This window comes from Solanum tuberosum, unplaced genomic scaffold (assembly GCF_000226075.1).
Source record: "Solanum tuberosum cultivar DM 1-3 516 R44 unplaced genomic scaffold, SolTub_3.0 scf00048, whole genome shotgun sequence".
In the NCBI taxonomy this organism is placed as follows: domain Eukaryota; kingdom Viridiplantae; phylum Streptophyta; class Magnoliopsida; order Solanales; family Solanaceae; genus Solanum; species Solanum tuberosum.
Window position 1 is genome coordinate 1,778,404 of NW_006238976.1, and position 17,301 is coordinate 1,795,704.

General features: G+C 32.6%; 2 protein-coding genes across 3 annotated transcripts; one reads left to right on the forward strand and one right to left on the reverse strand.

Annotated features, from left to right (window-relative positions):
- The first annotated feature begins 791 nt into the window (after nucleotides 1-791).
- Nucleotides 792-3,760, forward strand: LOC102588114 (phosphoglycerate mutase-like protein AT74). The gene is made up of 5 exons (XM_006343884.2): nucleotides 792-1,747; nucleotides 2,465-2,584; nucleotides 2,936-3,149; nucleotides 3,275-3,355; nucleotides 3,440-3,760. The coding sequence occupies exons 1-5, from the start codon at nucleotides 1,243-1,245 to the stop codon at nucleotides 3,540-3,542; spliced, it is 1,023 nt and encodes a 340-aa protein (XP_006343946.1). The 5' UTR covers nucleotides 792-1,242; the 3' UTR covers nucleotides 3,543-3,760.
- Nucleotides 3,761-4,414: 654 nt separating this feature from the next.
- LOC102588432 (BTB/POZ domain-containing protein At1g63850-like) lies at nucleotides 4,415-7,812 on the reverse strand. Of its 2 annotated transcripts, XR_367020.2 has the most exons (3): nucleotides 6,716-7,812; nucleotides 5,171-6,211; nucleotides 4,415-5,096 (listed from the first exon to the last, which is right to left on the reverse strand). XR_367020.2 is itself a non-coding variant. In XM_006343885.2 (2 exons), exons 1-2 carry the CDS (start codon nucleotides 7,700-7,702, stop codon nucleotides 5,270-5,272), a joined length of 1,929 nt encoding a protein of 642 aa, XP_006343947.1. In that variant the 5' UTR covers nucleotides 7,703-7,812; the 3' UTR covers nucleotides 4,415-5,269. The 2 variants fall into 2 exon arrangements, 1 of the variants encoding a protein (XP_006343947.1); XM_006343885.2 differs by having other exon boundaries at nucleotides 4,415-6,211.
- Nucleotides 7,813-17,301: the final 9,489 nt, after the last annotated feature.

Genomic DNA, 17,301 nt, shown 5'->3' on the forward strand with positions numbered 1-17,301 from the left:
TATTATGATACAAAAATATAAACTTATGCCCTATAAAAAAAAAGTTGTTTGTTACGAGGGGCAAGGGTAAGCGATAGAAGCTGATTTATTTAATTGGGCTTGGATCTCTAGTATCAATGGGGTATCATTCAAGCCCATTAGAAAAAGACGTGAACAAATCCAGTCCAATAACCTTGCTGGACTTTGATATAAGCCCATTAGATTAAGTGGGCTCGATTAGTAATACTGGTAAAAAATTAGGTCAAAGTTTAGCCATCGTTTCAAATATAATTCTTATAAGGAAGTTGCTTTTTTTCGAGTTTACCATTTGAGGATGACACGTTTAAACGTTGATACTTTCAAAATGTAGCTCTTATTTTACCAATGGTCGCATGTGTATGTATGTATATATGATAATGTCACTTAACTATGGTTAATTAATGCAAATAATCACTCCATCAAATTATTTAACTACAACAAATTATATCAATTTGGTGTAAACACTCGATACAAATAACTATTTACCTAACCTAACCTTAATGTGTGTCACAAGATCAAATTAAGCCCATATTTTACACCTACCAATCTACAAATGAAAAGAAGAACACAAAAAATATCCCAATAAGAAGTAACAGCTGGTGTGTCATCTAATCAACAAGTAAGCTTTAAATGACAAAAAAAAATAAAAATACTCAACATATTTCTAAATTCTTGTTAATGCCACAAATCCATCGTCCACCTCACAATTGTCCATCATGGTGTCCTCCTAGATAAGGCAAACAAATTGCTTGGCTCTTTTTTATTTTCACAAAAATACAATACAAACAAACCACTAAAAATCTCACTTCTCTTCATCATACAATATACAATATAACATAGGCTCACTAAACTAATATAGCTCTTTATCCACAATATCTCAATTCGAAATCTCAAGTTAAGAACAGACTCATCCCACTACAATCTTTCGTGGTCTGATTAATTCAGATTAGCATCTCGTAGCCTCAAAAAGGGAGAAATAACTCCTTACCTCTAATTTCTCAATTTTCTGAACTTCAACCCAAAACCTCTAGTTAAGGCACTCATACAACTTTTCTTTATAACCGTGGTGTCGAGAGATGACTTGCGTACACCTCAACTAGTTTCATGAAATATCTATCACCTCCCACCAGCAACAGATAGCAAGGAAGAGTCTCACACATCTCATCCCACTACTACAATTGGTCTTGAGGTTACATAGCTAAAGAACATTTTGTTTTAATCAAGATGAGTAACCTTTTCTCCAAGATTTATCCACCCTCTATCACAATAAATCATCAAAAGCTTCAACAAAATTCTAGTACAATAAGATGTTGTTCCAACTCCAATAATGATGAACATTCTAGTACAGAACACAATGGTTGGGTACTTGGTAGTTTCCCAGAAAAGAACTTAGTACAACATCAACATGGCATAATAAAACCACCTAGACCAAAAAGAATCATTCTTGTTAGACATGGAGAAAGTGAAGGAAATGTTGATGAAAGTGTCTACACAAGAGTGGCTGATCCTAAAGTTGGATTAACCGAAAAAGGCGTAATTGAAGCAGAGGGATGTGGAAGGAAAATGAGAGAAATGATTGAGAAAAATGGAGGAGATGATTGGAAAGTTTATTTCTATGTTTCACCTTATAAAAGAGGAATTGAAACATTGAGAAATTTGGCTAAGTCTTTTGAACGTTCAAGAATTGCTGGTGTTAGAGAAGAGCCACGTTTGAGAGAACAAGATTTTGGTATGAACGTATTTTGTCCTTCTTTTTGACTTGTTGTAGTTGTGTTTACTTGTTTAAGTGTCCTACATTGGTCGAAGGAATAAGTCGTTATATGATCTTGCATAATCTTTAAAGATCGTTTCTTTTAGATGGTATCAGTGTTAGGTTCATTTCGTTTCTTGATTTACATAATGTTGAAATTCTATGTTGTGTTGTCCTCGCTCTAAATGTCCTACATTGGTCGAAGGAATATATAAGACCTTATATGATTTTGGATATATAATCTTTAGTCTATTTCTTTTAGATGGTATTAGAGTTAGGTTCATCTCGTTTCTTAATTTACATAATGTTGGAATTCCATGTTGTGCTGTCCGCGCTCTAAATGTGCTACATACGAGGGGTTTCACATCAGTTGAGGGAGCTCAGAGTACTTACAACATTTGAAATTAGGAAAAATTACAGCCAAATACCATTCCGACATCTAGTTTATAAAATATGTACACTATGTATAGGTAGTGTATACTTTATACTAAATATACATATACATATCTACGCACTAAATATACAGCTGAAGTGTATTGGTATTGTATAGGAAGGGTGCTCATAACGTGCACCTAATACACATGTCACACGTTGTGCTCTTACCACTAGACCAAAGCCTCGGGGCATGTACATTTTCTTTGCATAACTTGGCTTTGGTAGTAGTTTTATAGCTACTTATGAATTGTATTTATGAAGGAAATTTTCAGGACAGAGAACAAATGAAGATAGAAAAAGCTGTTCGAGCTCGTTATGGTCGTTTCTTTTATAGGTTTCCTAATGGAGAATCAGCAGCAGATGTTTATGACAGAATAACAGGTGTGTCTAGTTTCTCTTGTAAGTTTTTTTTGTGCATTTTTCCTCTGTTATGTGCTCGTTACGCAATTGTGCCTTTAGTTGAAGTATATATATATAGGTCGTCAATTCAATCAATCTTGATGAAATTTTTCTAGTAGGTAGCCAGAAGACTAGTAGTATCGACAAGAGGCTACAACAATAAGTGAAGATTTCGGATAGGGTAGGGTTGGAGTCAGAAGTCCTATTCTTCCCTCTAACATCCAATCGATAGGCCAATTCTATTTTTTGACCTATCGCGATGGAAGCCTTACTATCTTTGTATGCTTTCACCGCCCCGTTATCATTAAAACTGTGGCTGTGTCAAGCTTGCAGGGTTCAGGGAAACACTTAGAAGTGATATTGACATAGGAAGATTTGAACCACCTGGTCAACAGAGTCCAAATATGAACCTTGTTATAGTTTCACATGGACTTACACTAAGGGTGTTCTTGATGAGATGGTATAAATGGACTGTTGAGCAATTTGAAGGACTACATAATATGACTAATGGTGGCATGATTGTCATGGAAAGAGGCTATGGTGGAAGGTAAACAAACACTATTTTGATGAACGATACGTTTGGTCAAACTTTCAAAATCTATACTTTGAATCTTAACTTCAAGCCTCATGGATCTTGACGTTTTTTCGCGGTGCTTGTGAATGTATATGTAGGTACTGTTTGTCAATGCATCATACAAAGGAGGAGTTGCAGAAATTTGGGATGACTGATGAAATGCTAATTGACCAAGAATGGTAACGCACTCTTTACTTTTTTGTGATTTAATTCACTTGGGGGGTTTTTGTTTATCTATTTTTCATTGATTTTTTTCTATGAAGGCAAAAGATAGCCAAGCCAGGTGAACTAAACTATGATTGCTTGATTACTGGACCATCTTACTTTACTCATTTTGATGATGAAGACAAGATTTTTGAGTTGTAAGATTATCAAGAGGAGTTTGATTCATATACACCGACAGTACAAAAGAATTTTTCACACTACCAATGTAGTTTTACCTGTTGTAAGTTTAAAACAGGCTATCTATCCATGTTTCCTGTAAAAAGTTACATGTAATCGACTCAGATAATTTAACGATTTTATGTATATTAAACATGGCTTAGTTGAGGAAGTCGTGGAACATAACTGCAGCATTTGGTTCACTCCATATAGGGCATTAGGTATTCAACACAGGAAACAGACTTAAAAAACAGCTACTATCTCACTGTATGTTGATAGCTTTTTTATCACCTGTACTTGACATAAAGTTAGATGTCATATAACCTTAGGACAAGGAATCTCTTCCAAAAGTTTTGGATAATTGTGAGTAGCCAGCAATGCATATAGTAAGTCAAACAAAAGAAGACATGACTATCTTTCATTAAAGGTGCTAACCTACTCAATAAACAGAAGAACAACAGTGTCTGATGTTACATAGAAGAATAACATCATAGTTCCCTATGCAAGAATCTAATGAGACTTGTAAAAGTATTCGCTACTGCTTACAATGCCTTCATTGACTCATCTTGCCTCAGAAGACACATGGAATCGAACGTCACATGACAAAGTCAATGTCACATCATCAACATAGGAGAAACTGGGAAAACTCATTTCCTGAGGAACAAACACAGTACTACAATCTGACTGTGGTACCGGATTTAGACAGATGACTACTGCACAGCCTTTGGATTCAAAAGAGAATAATATAACTGACTATATATGTTTTCATAATGCCATTACCAAATATGTACCTCAAAGAAAGGCTGAGCACCGAGGAAAATAAGCAAATTAGACAACTATGATGATAGGTTCTGGACTGAAGCCGAGCAAACACCTTTCATGCAAAACAAATTTAGTGATTGGAAAGTTAAACATCAAGCAACAAGGTAATCTTCAGAAAATCTGTTCATCAAGGAGTGAGAACATTGAAAACCTTCAAAGTTCACACTGAGGAATATAGTGCTACAGTATTCACGCGAGGGAAAAACAGTGCATCTAATCCTAACGACCTAACCAAACTGGCTCACAAAGGGCATAGACATAATGAATTTCATTAGCAACCAGAAAGGCACAAATGATCAGTCTTGCTTCAACACGTGCCAGCTGATGATCTCAAGATAGATGAAGACCTAAGACAACAAGTAATTCACCATGTTGCTGCAGTCCTTGGAATTGCCATCACGAACCAATAGTAATTTCCCTTGGTCATAAGTAGTGACAATCTCCCTTATGTCTCAAATAACCTAAATTGTCAACTTGCTTGAATTGATCATCCATATCTTGTTATACTGAGGATATGAATTCTCCCTGTCACAGAATTTCAGCATTCAGGAAGTCGCACAACTTTTAAGTAGGATGACCCTTTGTGATAAAACCACTGATTCAGGAAATTCAGTCACAGACAGGAGAGCTCTACATGGGATCAGAAAGAAAAAAATTCTCATATCACATGACACCTAAACAGAAAAAAAAGTGTCTGCTTTCTTCCGGATTAAAAACCTTGGATCATGATCATCTCTGTAAGTTTGACTCTGCAGTATTGAGTTGTGCTACTTGTTTCAAAGTAAGAAGACAATAAAAATTGGTATAAGATGAGGACTGAGGAATAGCAAGAGTTGAAACAAGACAATCACAGAGTGATCGGGGACCTCATCTCATTCACAGGTAAAGTCTCAAGAGTTCTCAATTGTTGCAGTCATGACACGCATTTGACGAGGGCGTTCAGGCTCACCATTTCGCCTCCAGAAAGACCTTCTCCACCAAATTTCAAATCCCCTCTGGATATTTGGGCAGTCATCCCCGGAGTTCAAAAACCGATCAAACCAAGACATCAGAATATCTTGCTGCAACGCCATCGGTAGGGTCAGAATAGTATTGCTGAGACCATCCTCAATTAAATGCCGATCTAGACCTCTTGATGCCCTCCTCATCCATCCAAAATCTTCATAGAAAGGCACTAACCATGTCTGCAAAAGAGAGCACCTAGCATCCTTGGAAGCTAGTAATTGCCCTTTACCAATACCAACAAACAGTCTAGCCGTGACTCTACTAACCTCATACCTATAGAGTGCAGGTACCTTAGAATGTGCCTCAGATAATTCAGACTGAGAGGCCCAAGTCCTCAAAAAATCTTCAGCTATCTGTCTATCAATCAAGATATCCAAAATCCAATGTAGATTATCAGCCTGTCGTGCAATCTGACCCACATCCATCATGTCTGCATCTGCTGCCCGTAAAAAATGGTGGCGGAGCAATTGCAGGCATGCATTGCAAGCTGAATACAATGACTCCTTCCTCAAATCGTTATGAGATGAATTCTCATGCAACATTTTGGATACTAAGCCTTTCATCTCTCGTCTCGCCTTCTCATCTTTCCCTTCAAGAACCACATGCAATAGCTTGAGAAGCACTTCCTCATTCCCATTTCCACTCTCTGTTCCCGATGTAACATCAAGAGATACCCTCCTTAAAACTTCCCCAGCACCTACTCCTTCAAGACGAAGCTCAGACAACAGTGAAGCTACCTTTTCTTCTTCATCCTCAGCCCAAGGAGCAGCTTCCAAGTACTCCAGGCACGATAACACCCCCGCATCGAACCCAATTGCAGCAGAAACCTATAAAACAATATAATCGGCTAAGGTAAAATACAATTGCACATTTCTATTCACCCACATATGTGTATGCGTCTGAGCATAAAGACTAGACTTCATCTCTAAAAGATTTCACTATCGTAAAATAAAGTGGCACAGAAAATCAACTATCCAATCACAACGCACATTGCAATATATTTGCAAGCAATACAGGTGCAGCCACATGAATGAACTTTTGGACACAAGCATAAATACATGGGTTAATGAACAAAAATGATAACTTTGACGCTTAACTTCTATTCACAGCTCAAAATTGAGCAAGTATATACTTAATATTGAGGTCACACGACTATCTAGCTAAGTGATTTCAACAATGATCAACCAAATCAGTTAGGGTCGGTTATGTGAATCCTCTATTTCATTAACTCAATCACAATTTACTTTAAAAAGAACACTTTGTCGCACAATTCCGTTACTAGGCAATTATACACCACAAAAAAAAAGTAAATTTAGATGCATAAGCATTACCTTTAAGATCCCAAGGACTTTGGAAACATCTTCTTTCATGAGCCTTCTCCTCAAATCCTTGCAATACATCAATCTCAAAGTTTCAATATACACTTCAATATCATCACAATCCGCAATCTCAACAATGTAAGGACCTGAATTTCTCTGTTGCTTTACCCATTTCTCCGACAACTTCACAGCAAAAAAACGACTATGGACCACCAAGATCTGCCTATGAACATTCATAGCAACACTCAAACCATCCTTAGAACTCAATGTTAACTTCACATCACTCGAACTCGAATCATTAAACTGATTCCCTGGGCTTCTACAAGCTAAAAGATCCAAAAGTCGCTGTTGCATTAACGCCTGTTTGTCCAGTGGAACAAACGAAGCCGGCTTCTGATTTGAGCATCCATTCGAAATGGGTGTGTTAATTGTCGATCTCGTAATACATTCAGGTTCATTCGCCATCATTTCGAAAAGGGTCGGACTCGAACGAGTCTTATCCATAGAAGGTGGCGGTGACATTGGGTTCAGCAACCCCGCAGTAAGCGCTGAGTTGAATTTACTAAAAGACGACGGAAATCCTTCGTGGGTGTTGTTATTTGGGATCGGAGTACCACCTCCTCCACCGCCGCCGTAAAGGGTACCGATAGATTCCATTACTCGAGGGAACGTCGTCGGCGAGTATCGGATCTTGGTATTATCCGAAATCGAGGAGGAACAGGAGGAAATGGGTTGCGGCGGCGACGGCGACGGCGACGGCGAGGGTGATTTAGAAGCAGGACAACACCATGAGTTGTCCGGTGAGACGATAGTGGGTGTATCAACTTTACGAGTTTCGTTGAGGCATTGTGTCGAACAGTTGGTGGGCGAATAATGAGAAGGGTTAGAAGTAGTAGAAATGGTGGTTTCACGGCAACGTCGGCGTTTGGGTTTAATGGGTTGGATTTGGAATTTGAGATTTGTAGAAGTAGAAGTAGTAGTAGTTGCAGTTGCAGCCATATGGTAAAATCAGTGTGGGTCTTGGTAGTAGTAATATTTTTGTGGTTTTAGTTTGTCCTTTAGGGCCTAAAATCTCATAGCATTCATCGTCACACACATACATATGGACAAGATCAATAAAAATAGTGGTTGATAAACTCGGTATGTATCTATGCTGGTGAGAGATAGCAGCTATCACGTGTAATAAGTTGGACTAAGTGTAGTGGTTGATGAACTTGGTATGTATTTATGTTGGTGAGAGATAACATGTATCACGTGTAATTAGTTGAGTTAAGCATACTAGTTAATAAACTCGATAGTACATGTGTTGGTGAGAAACATAGCATATTGATTGATGAACTCAGTACATACATGTGCTGGTAAGGAATATCATGTATCACGCGTAATTGGTCGAATTAAATGTAGTGGTTGATAAACTCAATAGTATTGATGAGAAATAGCAGTTATCACATGTAATTAGGAGAACTAAGCAAAGTGGTTGAGAAACTCAGTACATAATTACATATCTATATTGGTGAGAGACAGCATATTAGTTAGTATCACGTGTAGTTAGTCGAGCTAAGTGTAGTGGTTGATAAATTCAGTACATACATGTGCTGGTTACAGATAGCAAGTATTTCGTGTAATAAATCGAATTAAGCAAAGTAATGGATAAACTTAATTATGCATGTGCTGGTGAGAGATAACAGAAATCACATGTAATTAATATGTAATTAATCAAACTAAGCATATAATTGATAAACTTAGTATATACTTATATCGGTGAGCTATAACAAATATCACATATAATTAATGGAACTGCGTACAAGTTGAGCTGAACAATATAATTATATAAAAAGATAGTGGATGATTCAAGATTTTTATATTACTATATGTATATGTTATTGACTGTCAAAGTGAGATGAGAAAAAAGGAATGGGAAAGGTATAATGAGCATTCAATGAAGGAGATAGAGTGGCTTTTAATTAAATTTTGTTTTTGATTAGATACTATGCTTTATTTATACGTATGGATATGGGGTTATCTTCATTACTCTTTTATCAACTTTACGATACAAATTTGGGGACCATTTAGATTGAAATGACTACTTATTTCAATTCATATAAATAAAGTTGATAATGACATAAATGGATAAAATTTATATGCTAATATAGTATAATTCGAGGCATAACATTTGTTACAAAGAATATTAATATGATCATTAAAATATTACTGTAAAAAAACATTTAAATTTCAGAGATGAATGACTCAGAAAAAATAAATTTATTTATTCACCTAAACTTTTTGGTTATTGTTATTGAAGATTTTAAGTACTCGTTGAAAATAAAGAAGACGATATTATAGCTTATAACTTATGAACAATTTTAAGTAGTCTAAATAGTATTTTTCAATGTACCGAAAAAAATTCAAGATTAAATTTTATCGATCATTTAACCACTATTGTGTAATAACAAAGCAAAGCTAGAGGGACGGAAAGGAGTTTATATATATTACATGTTGACACTCCTTTGACTTCTATGCAATTTTGCTACTTTATATTTTGACTTCGCCATTATATATATATACATATATATAATCTTTAAAAACTTGACAAGAGACAGAGAGAGGGTCCTCCCAAAAATAACCCCACTTGAATTTAATTCTTTAATTGTTTTTTGTTTCTTTACCCCACGCCCCCCTCCACCCCCCACACCCCTTCACACTACAACAACTCCCTCTTTACTTTTTTTTTCTCCTACAAAATCAAAGACTAGCTATAGATTTGTGCCAGTTGTGAATTCTCATTGCAAATTGGTTTTGGATTTTGTAACCTTAGTGGTGAGTTCAATGATCATTGTTTTTGTCACATAGAAGCATAGGACCACAAAAGATCATTATTTTAAAGCATGTTTGTCAATATTCTTCTTGCAATTTAATAATTTATATGCATTCTAATAACTACTACTAGTATTTTGTATAGTTTGAGGTTTTTGAATTAACGTGTATATACACATTGGAAAAGTTGCGATTTTTTCGCACTTAATCAGAAATTTCGTGTTTAAATTCTAAACAGGGAGAATCTTTTAGTAAAAACAATTAGGAGTAACCTAGTTTGAGCTTATATTATGGTGATCTTAGTCAACGTCGACAAACAGATCAAACTGACATAAACAAAAATCTGAATTTGGATTGAGCTTGTTTTATTAATGTGTGTGTACATATAAAATATGTGCCAAAATTAATGAATATTGTCAAATTCATAATCGGAATATTGACTCTATCCTAACATTCGATGCAAATAAATATTTACCATAAGGTACTAATTATATAAAGGCATAGTGAAAAGCATTAAAAATGAGACCACGTGATGGTCCCTTCTAAAATTTATCTGTCAGCCTTTATGTATAAAGAACTCATAGGCAATGTATAATATAATTGATTCAGAAAAAGGGAAAAAAAATTATTCAATTTGTTTCAATATGTTTACCTATTTTTTTTAGTTTATTTGAAAAAAAATTATTCTTTTCTTTTTTAAGTAATTCTTTAATTTCAACTTTCGCATGATTACATGTTTACAATCATGAAATTAGAGGATATTTTGGTACATTTGACATTTTTTAATTAATTAAAACCACAAAATTCAAAAGTTATATATACTCTCTTAAACTTCATGTTAAATCAAAATAGATCAAACAAACTTAAACAGAAGGGAGTAGCATTCTTAGCTAGCCGGTTAAAAAAAAACGTTTACCCGTCTAGCCTATAGTAGCTTGTAGCCGTATAGTAAAGGCATCGGGTTCGAGCCTTGAGTATAGAATTTTTTTTGTTGAGAGTGTCATTCCCGAGCATGATTCGAATATAGTCTAACTCCAATACAAACTCTAAACATCGAATTGAAAACCAAAAAAAAAGCTTATAGTCGCGGTTGATGTTTATTAAGTAAGTATATAGTGTACAAATTGATTATACACCATATACTTACTTAAGTTTATAAGAAATATAAAGATTAAATATATTTATTGTTGTGTATTTTATTGCGTAAAACTTATTTAATTTCCTAGGATTGCTTTTTCACTTTATTCAGTGCTTCTTGAACTCTGAGTATCATGTGCTCATCTGCCCAACACTTATTTATTTATACCAAATTTTGGTATAATTTATTTTTAAAAATAATGTATTTTTTGTTCTACGGACTAAATTTACAGTTACGTAGCCATATATATATAGTGAAGGTGGCCAGTCGAATACACTTGACCAAAAAGTTGTACTATGTATATAGAAAACTATATAGGTCAATATTTTTCATACATATATATTCAATCTTGAACACTCTTAATAAAATTTCTGATTTTGTCACGCCAAAATTGGTACCATCACTTTCCAATTAACTTGCTCTTTTCTGCTTGTGCTTTTTGGGCCAAAATCAAGACCAAAAAGGGCCTAAAAATTTGGTTTCTTAACAATCAATTAGCCCAAGACTTTCTTGAATTGGGCTGGGCTACTATGAAAGAGTTTGATATGTGCAGCATGAATTAGGCAAAATTACACAAACATTCCAACCATAATATTTATTAATTCTCCCTATAGTTTAAAATAATTATATTTTATATCACTAATTCATAATTTTGTACCAAAATTCAAGTCGAATAAACTTAGATACATGTATTTTTGCTACCAGATATAGATGCAAGCACAAGAGAAGGAGAGAGGCAAGTGGGATAGGAGAGAGATGCACGAGATTGGAGGGAGGCGAGTGATATAGGAAAGAGGCTTAGCGAGAGAATCAGATATATGTGAACTCAATTGGATATAGTGTATCTAAAATAAATTACACCTAATTTTTTACCCGATGTATTCGAGATACATGTATCTGGACACGCACGGATACATGTATGTAGAGACCAAAATCTAACATGAATGATAATTTTAAGAACTCACAAAAAGTCACATAATTAAGTCATAAAGTAGTGAGATTTGTGTTGTTTGCCCTTAAAAATTATTCAAAGAAGGCCTCACTTGGTTTCAATTAGCCCAAGACTTTCTTGGGGTTGGGCTGATTTGCTTACTGAATAATTTGCATAGGGCGTAATTTGTTTTCTTATAAATTTGCATGTCTATTTATTTTTGGAATAACTTCATATAAAAACTGCGAAAAGTTTCATATGATAAAGTTCAATCATTTTTATATGAAATTTTAAGTCATTTACCCCTAATTTTCATGTAAAAATGTATAAACTTCGGACATATTCAATTGCATATACGGTATATATAAAGTTATTTCAAAGTGAGCAAACATAGTTTTTTTTTTTTAAAGAAAAATATAAATTAAATAGCGGAATCCAAATTGGACACTAGTGGAAAATCTACATTGTTAATAGTGCTAAGAGTGGTCATGTTATTATAACATAGGAATTTATTTAAATGTCACATAAACAATAACATGGGATCTTATACTATATAGTAGAGTTAAGTTTTAAAAAAATGTCACAATCTTAATGGGACCTTAATTATGTCAATTTAAACTGAACTTAACCGTCACTCTTACTCAAATTAAACATCATTACTAATTCACATTATTAGGGACCCACTAATTAATATTCTACTTTATACTTTATAATGTTGAAAATTGTCATTTTCTTGAGGTTAATTAGTTTTACCAATTAGAAGAGCATATCTTAAAAGTAGATTTTACAAGTACTCAAAGCAAGGTGTTAACAAAACCAAATCATGAGAAAATTGATCTCAAATAATTAGTATATATTAATAATAATTAAATTTACAGTTAAATATTTGTAAATATAAATAAATTGTTTAATGCATAAATATATAGTTTTGTGCATTTTCATACACAAAAACATAACAAAATAAATGAAATAAGGAAGTCTAATGAAATAATATATTAGGACCAATATTATAATATATTATATTAAAATAAATCAACCACCAAAAGATGTTATTCCCTTAATTAGGAGTCTCATTTTTGAGCGTTGGATATGTAAAATTATTGATAGAAAGCAATTCCCCCAGAATGGATCCTAGTTGATGCGAATTCAAATTAATCGAGCTTCAATATTAATATCAAACAAGTGAAAAATAATAAAAATATATATTAAAATAAATTAGGAAAAAGATGTTTGGTGGTCAAGGAAAGGTCACAGTCCCATGATTTGAAAGTTGAGACTGCTCATTGGCTTGCTTGCACTTTTTTTTTTTTTTCCTTTTAATATGATGTGGACATTTCAAGGATTGAATGCAATCTCTCATGTCAATGACACGAAAAAAGGATATATACAATGAATGGAATATACTTGTAGAGTATTTGAAAGCATCTGCAAAGCCAACAACGGGCACACAATATTTACACGTAACAAATGAATATCTAACACGTCTAGGGGATAAGGAACGTTCAAAGATTTATTCGAATTTTTTTCATCAAAAAATTACTTCACATTATAACTTAAAACCCTAAACAAAAAAATTTGATTCCGTCACAAGACAAGTCTTAAATAGCACTGTTTATCACTAAACTACTACATTTATGTCAATTTTAACCTACCACAATATCACTTGATCATGACCATGATAATATAATTTAATATAAACATCGGTTACAAATAAATTTTTTGACGAGTTTTCCGAACCCTTAATTACTCAAATTTGGGAGGGGGAGGGTGGGGTGGGGGGCCTTGGGGTGTCATAGTTAGGTAGAAGAACACAAGAGACATCCCACATGATAGAATGACCCACATATCTGACTATTTGTCTCTGCTAATATCGTTATCACACACACTATATATATATATATATATATATATATATATATAATAATAAATCAAAATTAGTTACGAACTTCATCGCTAAATAGCTAATAGTTAATTTTACTGTTTACCAATCTTAAGAACGAAAACATTTCAATTAGAATATGTTATATATGATCTTCATCGCTAAATAACCTGTAGCTAATTTTACTGTTTACTGTCCTAGATAGTGGTGGAGTCGGGAATTTCACAAAGGGTGTCCATAAATAGCAGCTTGTTATGTTAAGTGTGTCCAAAATATGTTATTTAATCAATTCATGTATCATTTTACTTATATATATATATGGTATTTTTTTCCGACGAAGGGTGTTACCACCATGTGGGTAAGCCACTGGTCTTAGGAATGAAAATATTTATTGTACGGCGAACCCTTTAATATATCATACATGATGTGAATTCAAATAAATCGAAATCCCAAAATAAATATTAAACATCAAACAAAAAATCAACGAAAAAGAAGTGACGAGACAGTATTATCCTATATGAAAGTAAAGAAAATGACAAGTAGAAAAAATACAAAGCTAAAGTTAGGTAATGTCCATATATATAATATAATATACTATGGAAATATAAGTCGTATCTACTTAATTATAATTATAACGATAATTATGAAAGGGAAGCATGCAATATTAGGAGATGTTACATTAATAAATTTTGATAATTACAAACATGAAAAGAACAAGATATAAAAAAGATAGATTATTAGATAGAGACAGACAGCTCTGCAATAAAAGAAAATCCAAATCAAGGGTCAAAAAAGAAAGAAAGAAAAATAAAAAATAAAAAATAAAAACAAGAAATCCACATCAAAAGAGATAATGTTTTCTCCTTGTAGCCAATTTGAAGGACTCTAAAAAATTATAGGACCATTTTTTTCCATCTTGTGGGGACTCGAAAGACAAAATCAAACTTGAATCTAACTTATATATATCGATAATCTCTAGCGGGTAATATATCAAATCATGTTAAATGCATTTTGATTAGTTTCATTCAACTACTGTTATCAGAGCTAATGATTTGACAGAATGACGGAGTGATGGTGTATGTAGGATTCTCAATTTACTATATATTGTGTCAAAGATAGTTCCACTCCATTTTTCATAGCTCAAAAATTAAAGTAATTAATTATTCTTCTGACATACACAAAACATACACATTAACAGTGACAGCTTTAATTATTTTAATTAGGAAACAAAACATGGTTTTACAGTTAAGCTCTGTATAATCTCTGCACAAACAAACAATCTTTGTATTAAATTTTTTTTAAAATTTTTTGTTTATTTGTGGGGTGTGGGGGACAAAGATAGTGTTGTTACAGTAAATGCATAGCTGTAATTTTGTCATTTTTATTGAGTCAAAAAGAATAAATATTACAGTAAATCAATATTATTGAACATGTAACATGCAGTGGAAACAACTAATAAGAGCAGTGAATAATTAACTTTTAGTACTAATTAATACTATTTAATTATTGATTATGAATCATCATGTTTTGTCTTAAGCTGTGAAACAATTTTAACATTAACAAACAAGTTTTCTGAATTGCATGTGATGGTCTTTACTAAAGTCTAGTAAAAATCATCATTTTTTTATTTACCCTAGAAAATTAAAGAATAAGATTTTTATAATTAAAACTTAGATCTCTGTATAAATTCTAGATTTATGCGTTGTTTGTTTCAACTATGTCTGTAATTTTAAGAGCAACAAGTACTAATTAGTACTGTACTATATTGTATAACTTAATTTAATATAATGTAGGTAGAAATTAAAAGAAAACAAAAGAAATGATTTAATAATTTTATATTATTACTAGTGTATTGTGATTTGTTATTGATATCGAATCAAGGTGTATATATACATCGTCACATCGAAAACTATAGTTGATATTCAGGCGTATGCAGGAGGGGGTCATCGGGTTCACGTGAACCCATGCTCCCCTTCTGAAATCATAGATAATAGTGTTATATTTTTTAATTTTTTGTTAAATATAGATGTGTGAACCCATAATCAAAGTATCATATAAAGCAATGGTGATTGAGTGCACCTTTCAGTGAGATAAGAAATTTAAATTTTATATCTATATTGTATTATTTTTCTTTTTGAAATTGGTAACATCTCTCTAAGTGGTTATTGGTAGTACTTTTGGTGTTTTAATTAATAAAGCATTTCAATTTTGGACCTGTAAATTTAAAATTTTAACTATTTTCAAAGATATGAACCTAAATATCAAACCGATTAGATCCCTCTTTTCATAATAGTGCACCCATCATCTCAAAATCCTGGATACGCCTTTGAATTTATTCACCGACTCATCACTTGACTCTTGTCATAGACAAGAACATGCCAAATAAGGCTAGTGGTTTGTGCTAATCACATGTCTAATTAAGCATGATTAAAAGAAACCTTTAACCTTTTCACTTTTAGATGCAAGTTGATATTAAATGTCTCATTAATAACGTGGTAATTAATTAATTTTCACCCATTATACATATTAAATAAAATAAAAACAAAGACAAATTCTGACATGCCTTGTAATCCTATACACTTAGACTTTATAATATGGCAGGCAACTCCTGATATCTTAATTATAAAATTAATCAAAAATTTGGAACTAAACGCGTACAAATCTGGTTTAGTTATCATGGAAGTCTCCTATTTTAATTACAAGAACGGCTGGATTATTAATTAATTGATTAATTATTTTAATTAAGGGTTAGTGGAATTGCTTTGGCATAATTATAAAAAGGAATCAACAAGGGTGGGAAGTTAGCTGGCTTAACTACTAATTTTCTTCCTAATTAACAAAGCCAATGTGCCTTAAAAAAATTACATATAAATTACTAATATATATTTTGGATATTATTATTTCGGGAGTCAAATAATATACGTTTCATGAATATTTTTATTTATTAACTTATTATGACTACGAGTTTTTTCTTCTTCTTTCTGTGTGTATGTGAATGCATAGTTTCTCCTTTAAGAATGACTTTCTCGATCGGGGAATGCATTAGATGTTTACCAGTGGTAATGCCATACGCAAAAAGGAACATTTAAGGTGAAGTAGGATCGGAAATAATGAATCTCTCTGTGATAAATAGATTCATTTTACTAATTATTATCATGATTCACGGATAATTTTTATGTATATATAAAGTTTATTTTTTGAAAAATAATTAATTAAGGAGAACACACCGAGACCAATTTTTCATAAAAAGGCACTCTAAATCGTACGTCAAATCAAGTCTCTTTTATTTTTTAAATAAATAAATAAAGGAGATAATGTTAATTACTTAATTCAATTTATTAATAAGTCAATATATAATTATTAGTGTTAATAAAAATATTCAGTCAAAAAGTAGAATTGACTCACTTGGACTAAGAAAACATATATAAACACGCAAAACAAATAGATAATTGATCATCATATAATTTAGAACTTTGTATATATGTGTGTGTCTGTCCAATTATTAAGTGCTGACTGAAAGCCACATCACTTTGTTAATTAGTTGTAAAATATATATATTGCCAAGTTAAATAATTATCGATAATAACATACTTCAAATTCAATTATTATTCTCAATGACATATTTTCCACTCCTCTAAATTCATATTATCAACACTTAGCTAGGTGCTTGATACGAAAGAAAAAAGTTTTCATAAAAAATATTTTCTTTAAAATGTTTTTCGGAAAAATAAGTGTGTTTTTTGTTAATTTCTTGTGTTTGATATGTAGGTAAAACATATTATTCTAAAAGAATCTTATATAATCTAGACAATTATTACAGGATCAGAGGTAGGGGA

Bases quoted from the DNA above. Each gene is read 5' to 3' on its own strand.
- LOC102588114 (XM_006343884.2), top strand. From the start codon at position 1,243: ATGAGTAACCTTTTCTCCAAGATTTATCCACCCTCTATCACAATAAAT. The intron at 3,150-3,274 runs GTAAACAAACAC...ATGTATATGTAG, and splicing joins GAAAGAGGCTATGGTGGAAG to GTACTGTTTGTCAATGCATC. The intron at 3,356-3,439 runs GTAACGCACTCT...TTTTCTATGAAG, and splicing joins ATGCTAATTGACCAAGAATG to GCAAAAGATAGCCAAGCCAG.
- LOC102588432 (XM_006343885.2), bottom strand. From the start codon at position 7,702: ATGGCTGCAACTGCAACTACTACTACTTCTACTTCTACAAATCTCAAA. The intron at 6,212-6,715 runs GTAATGCTTATG...ATTGTTTTATAG, and splicing joins AAGTCCTTGGGATCTTAAAG to GTTTCTGCTGCAATTGGGTT.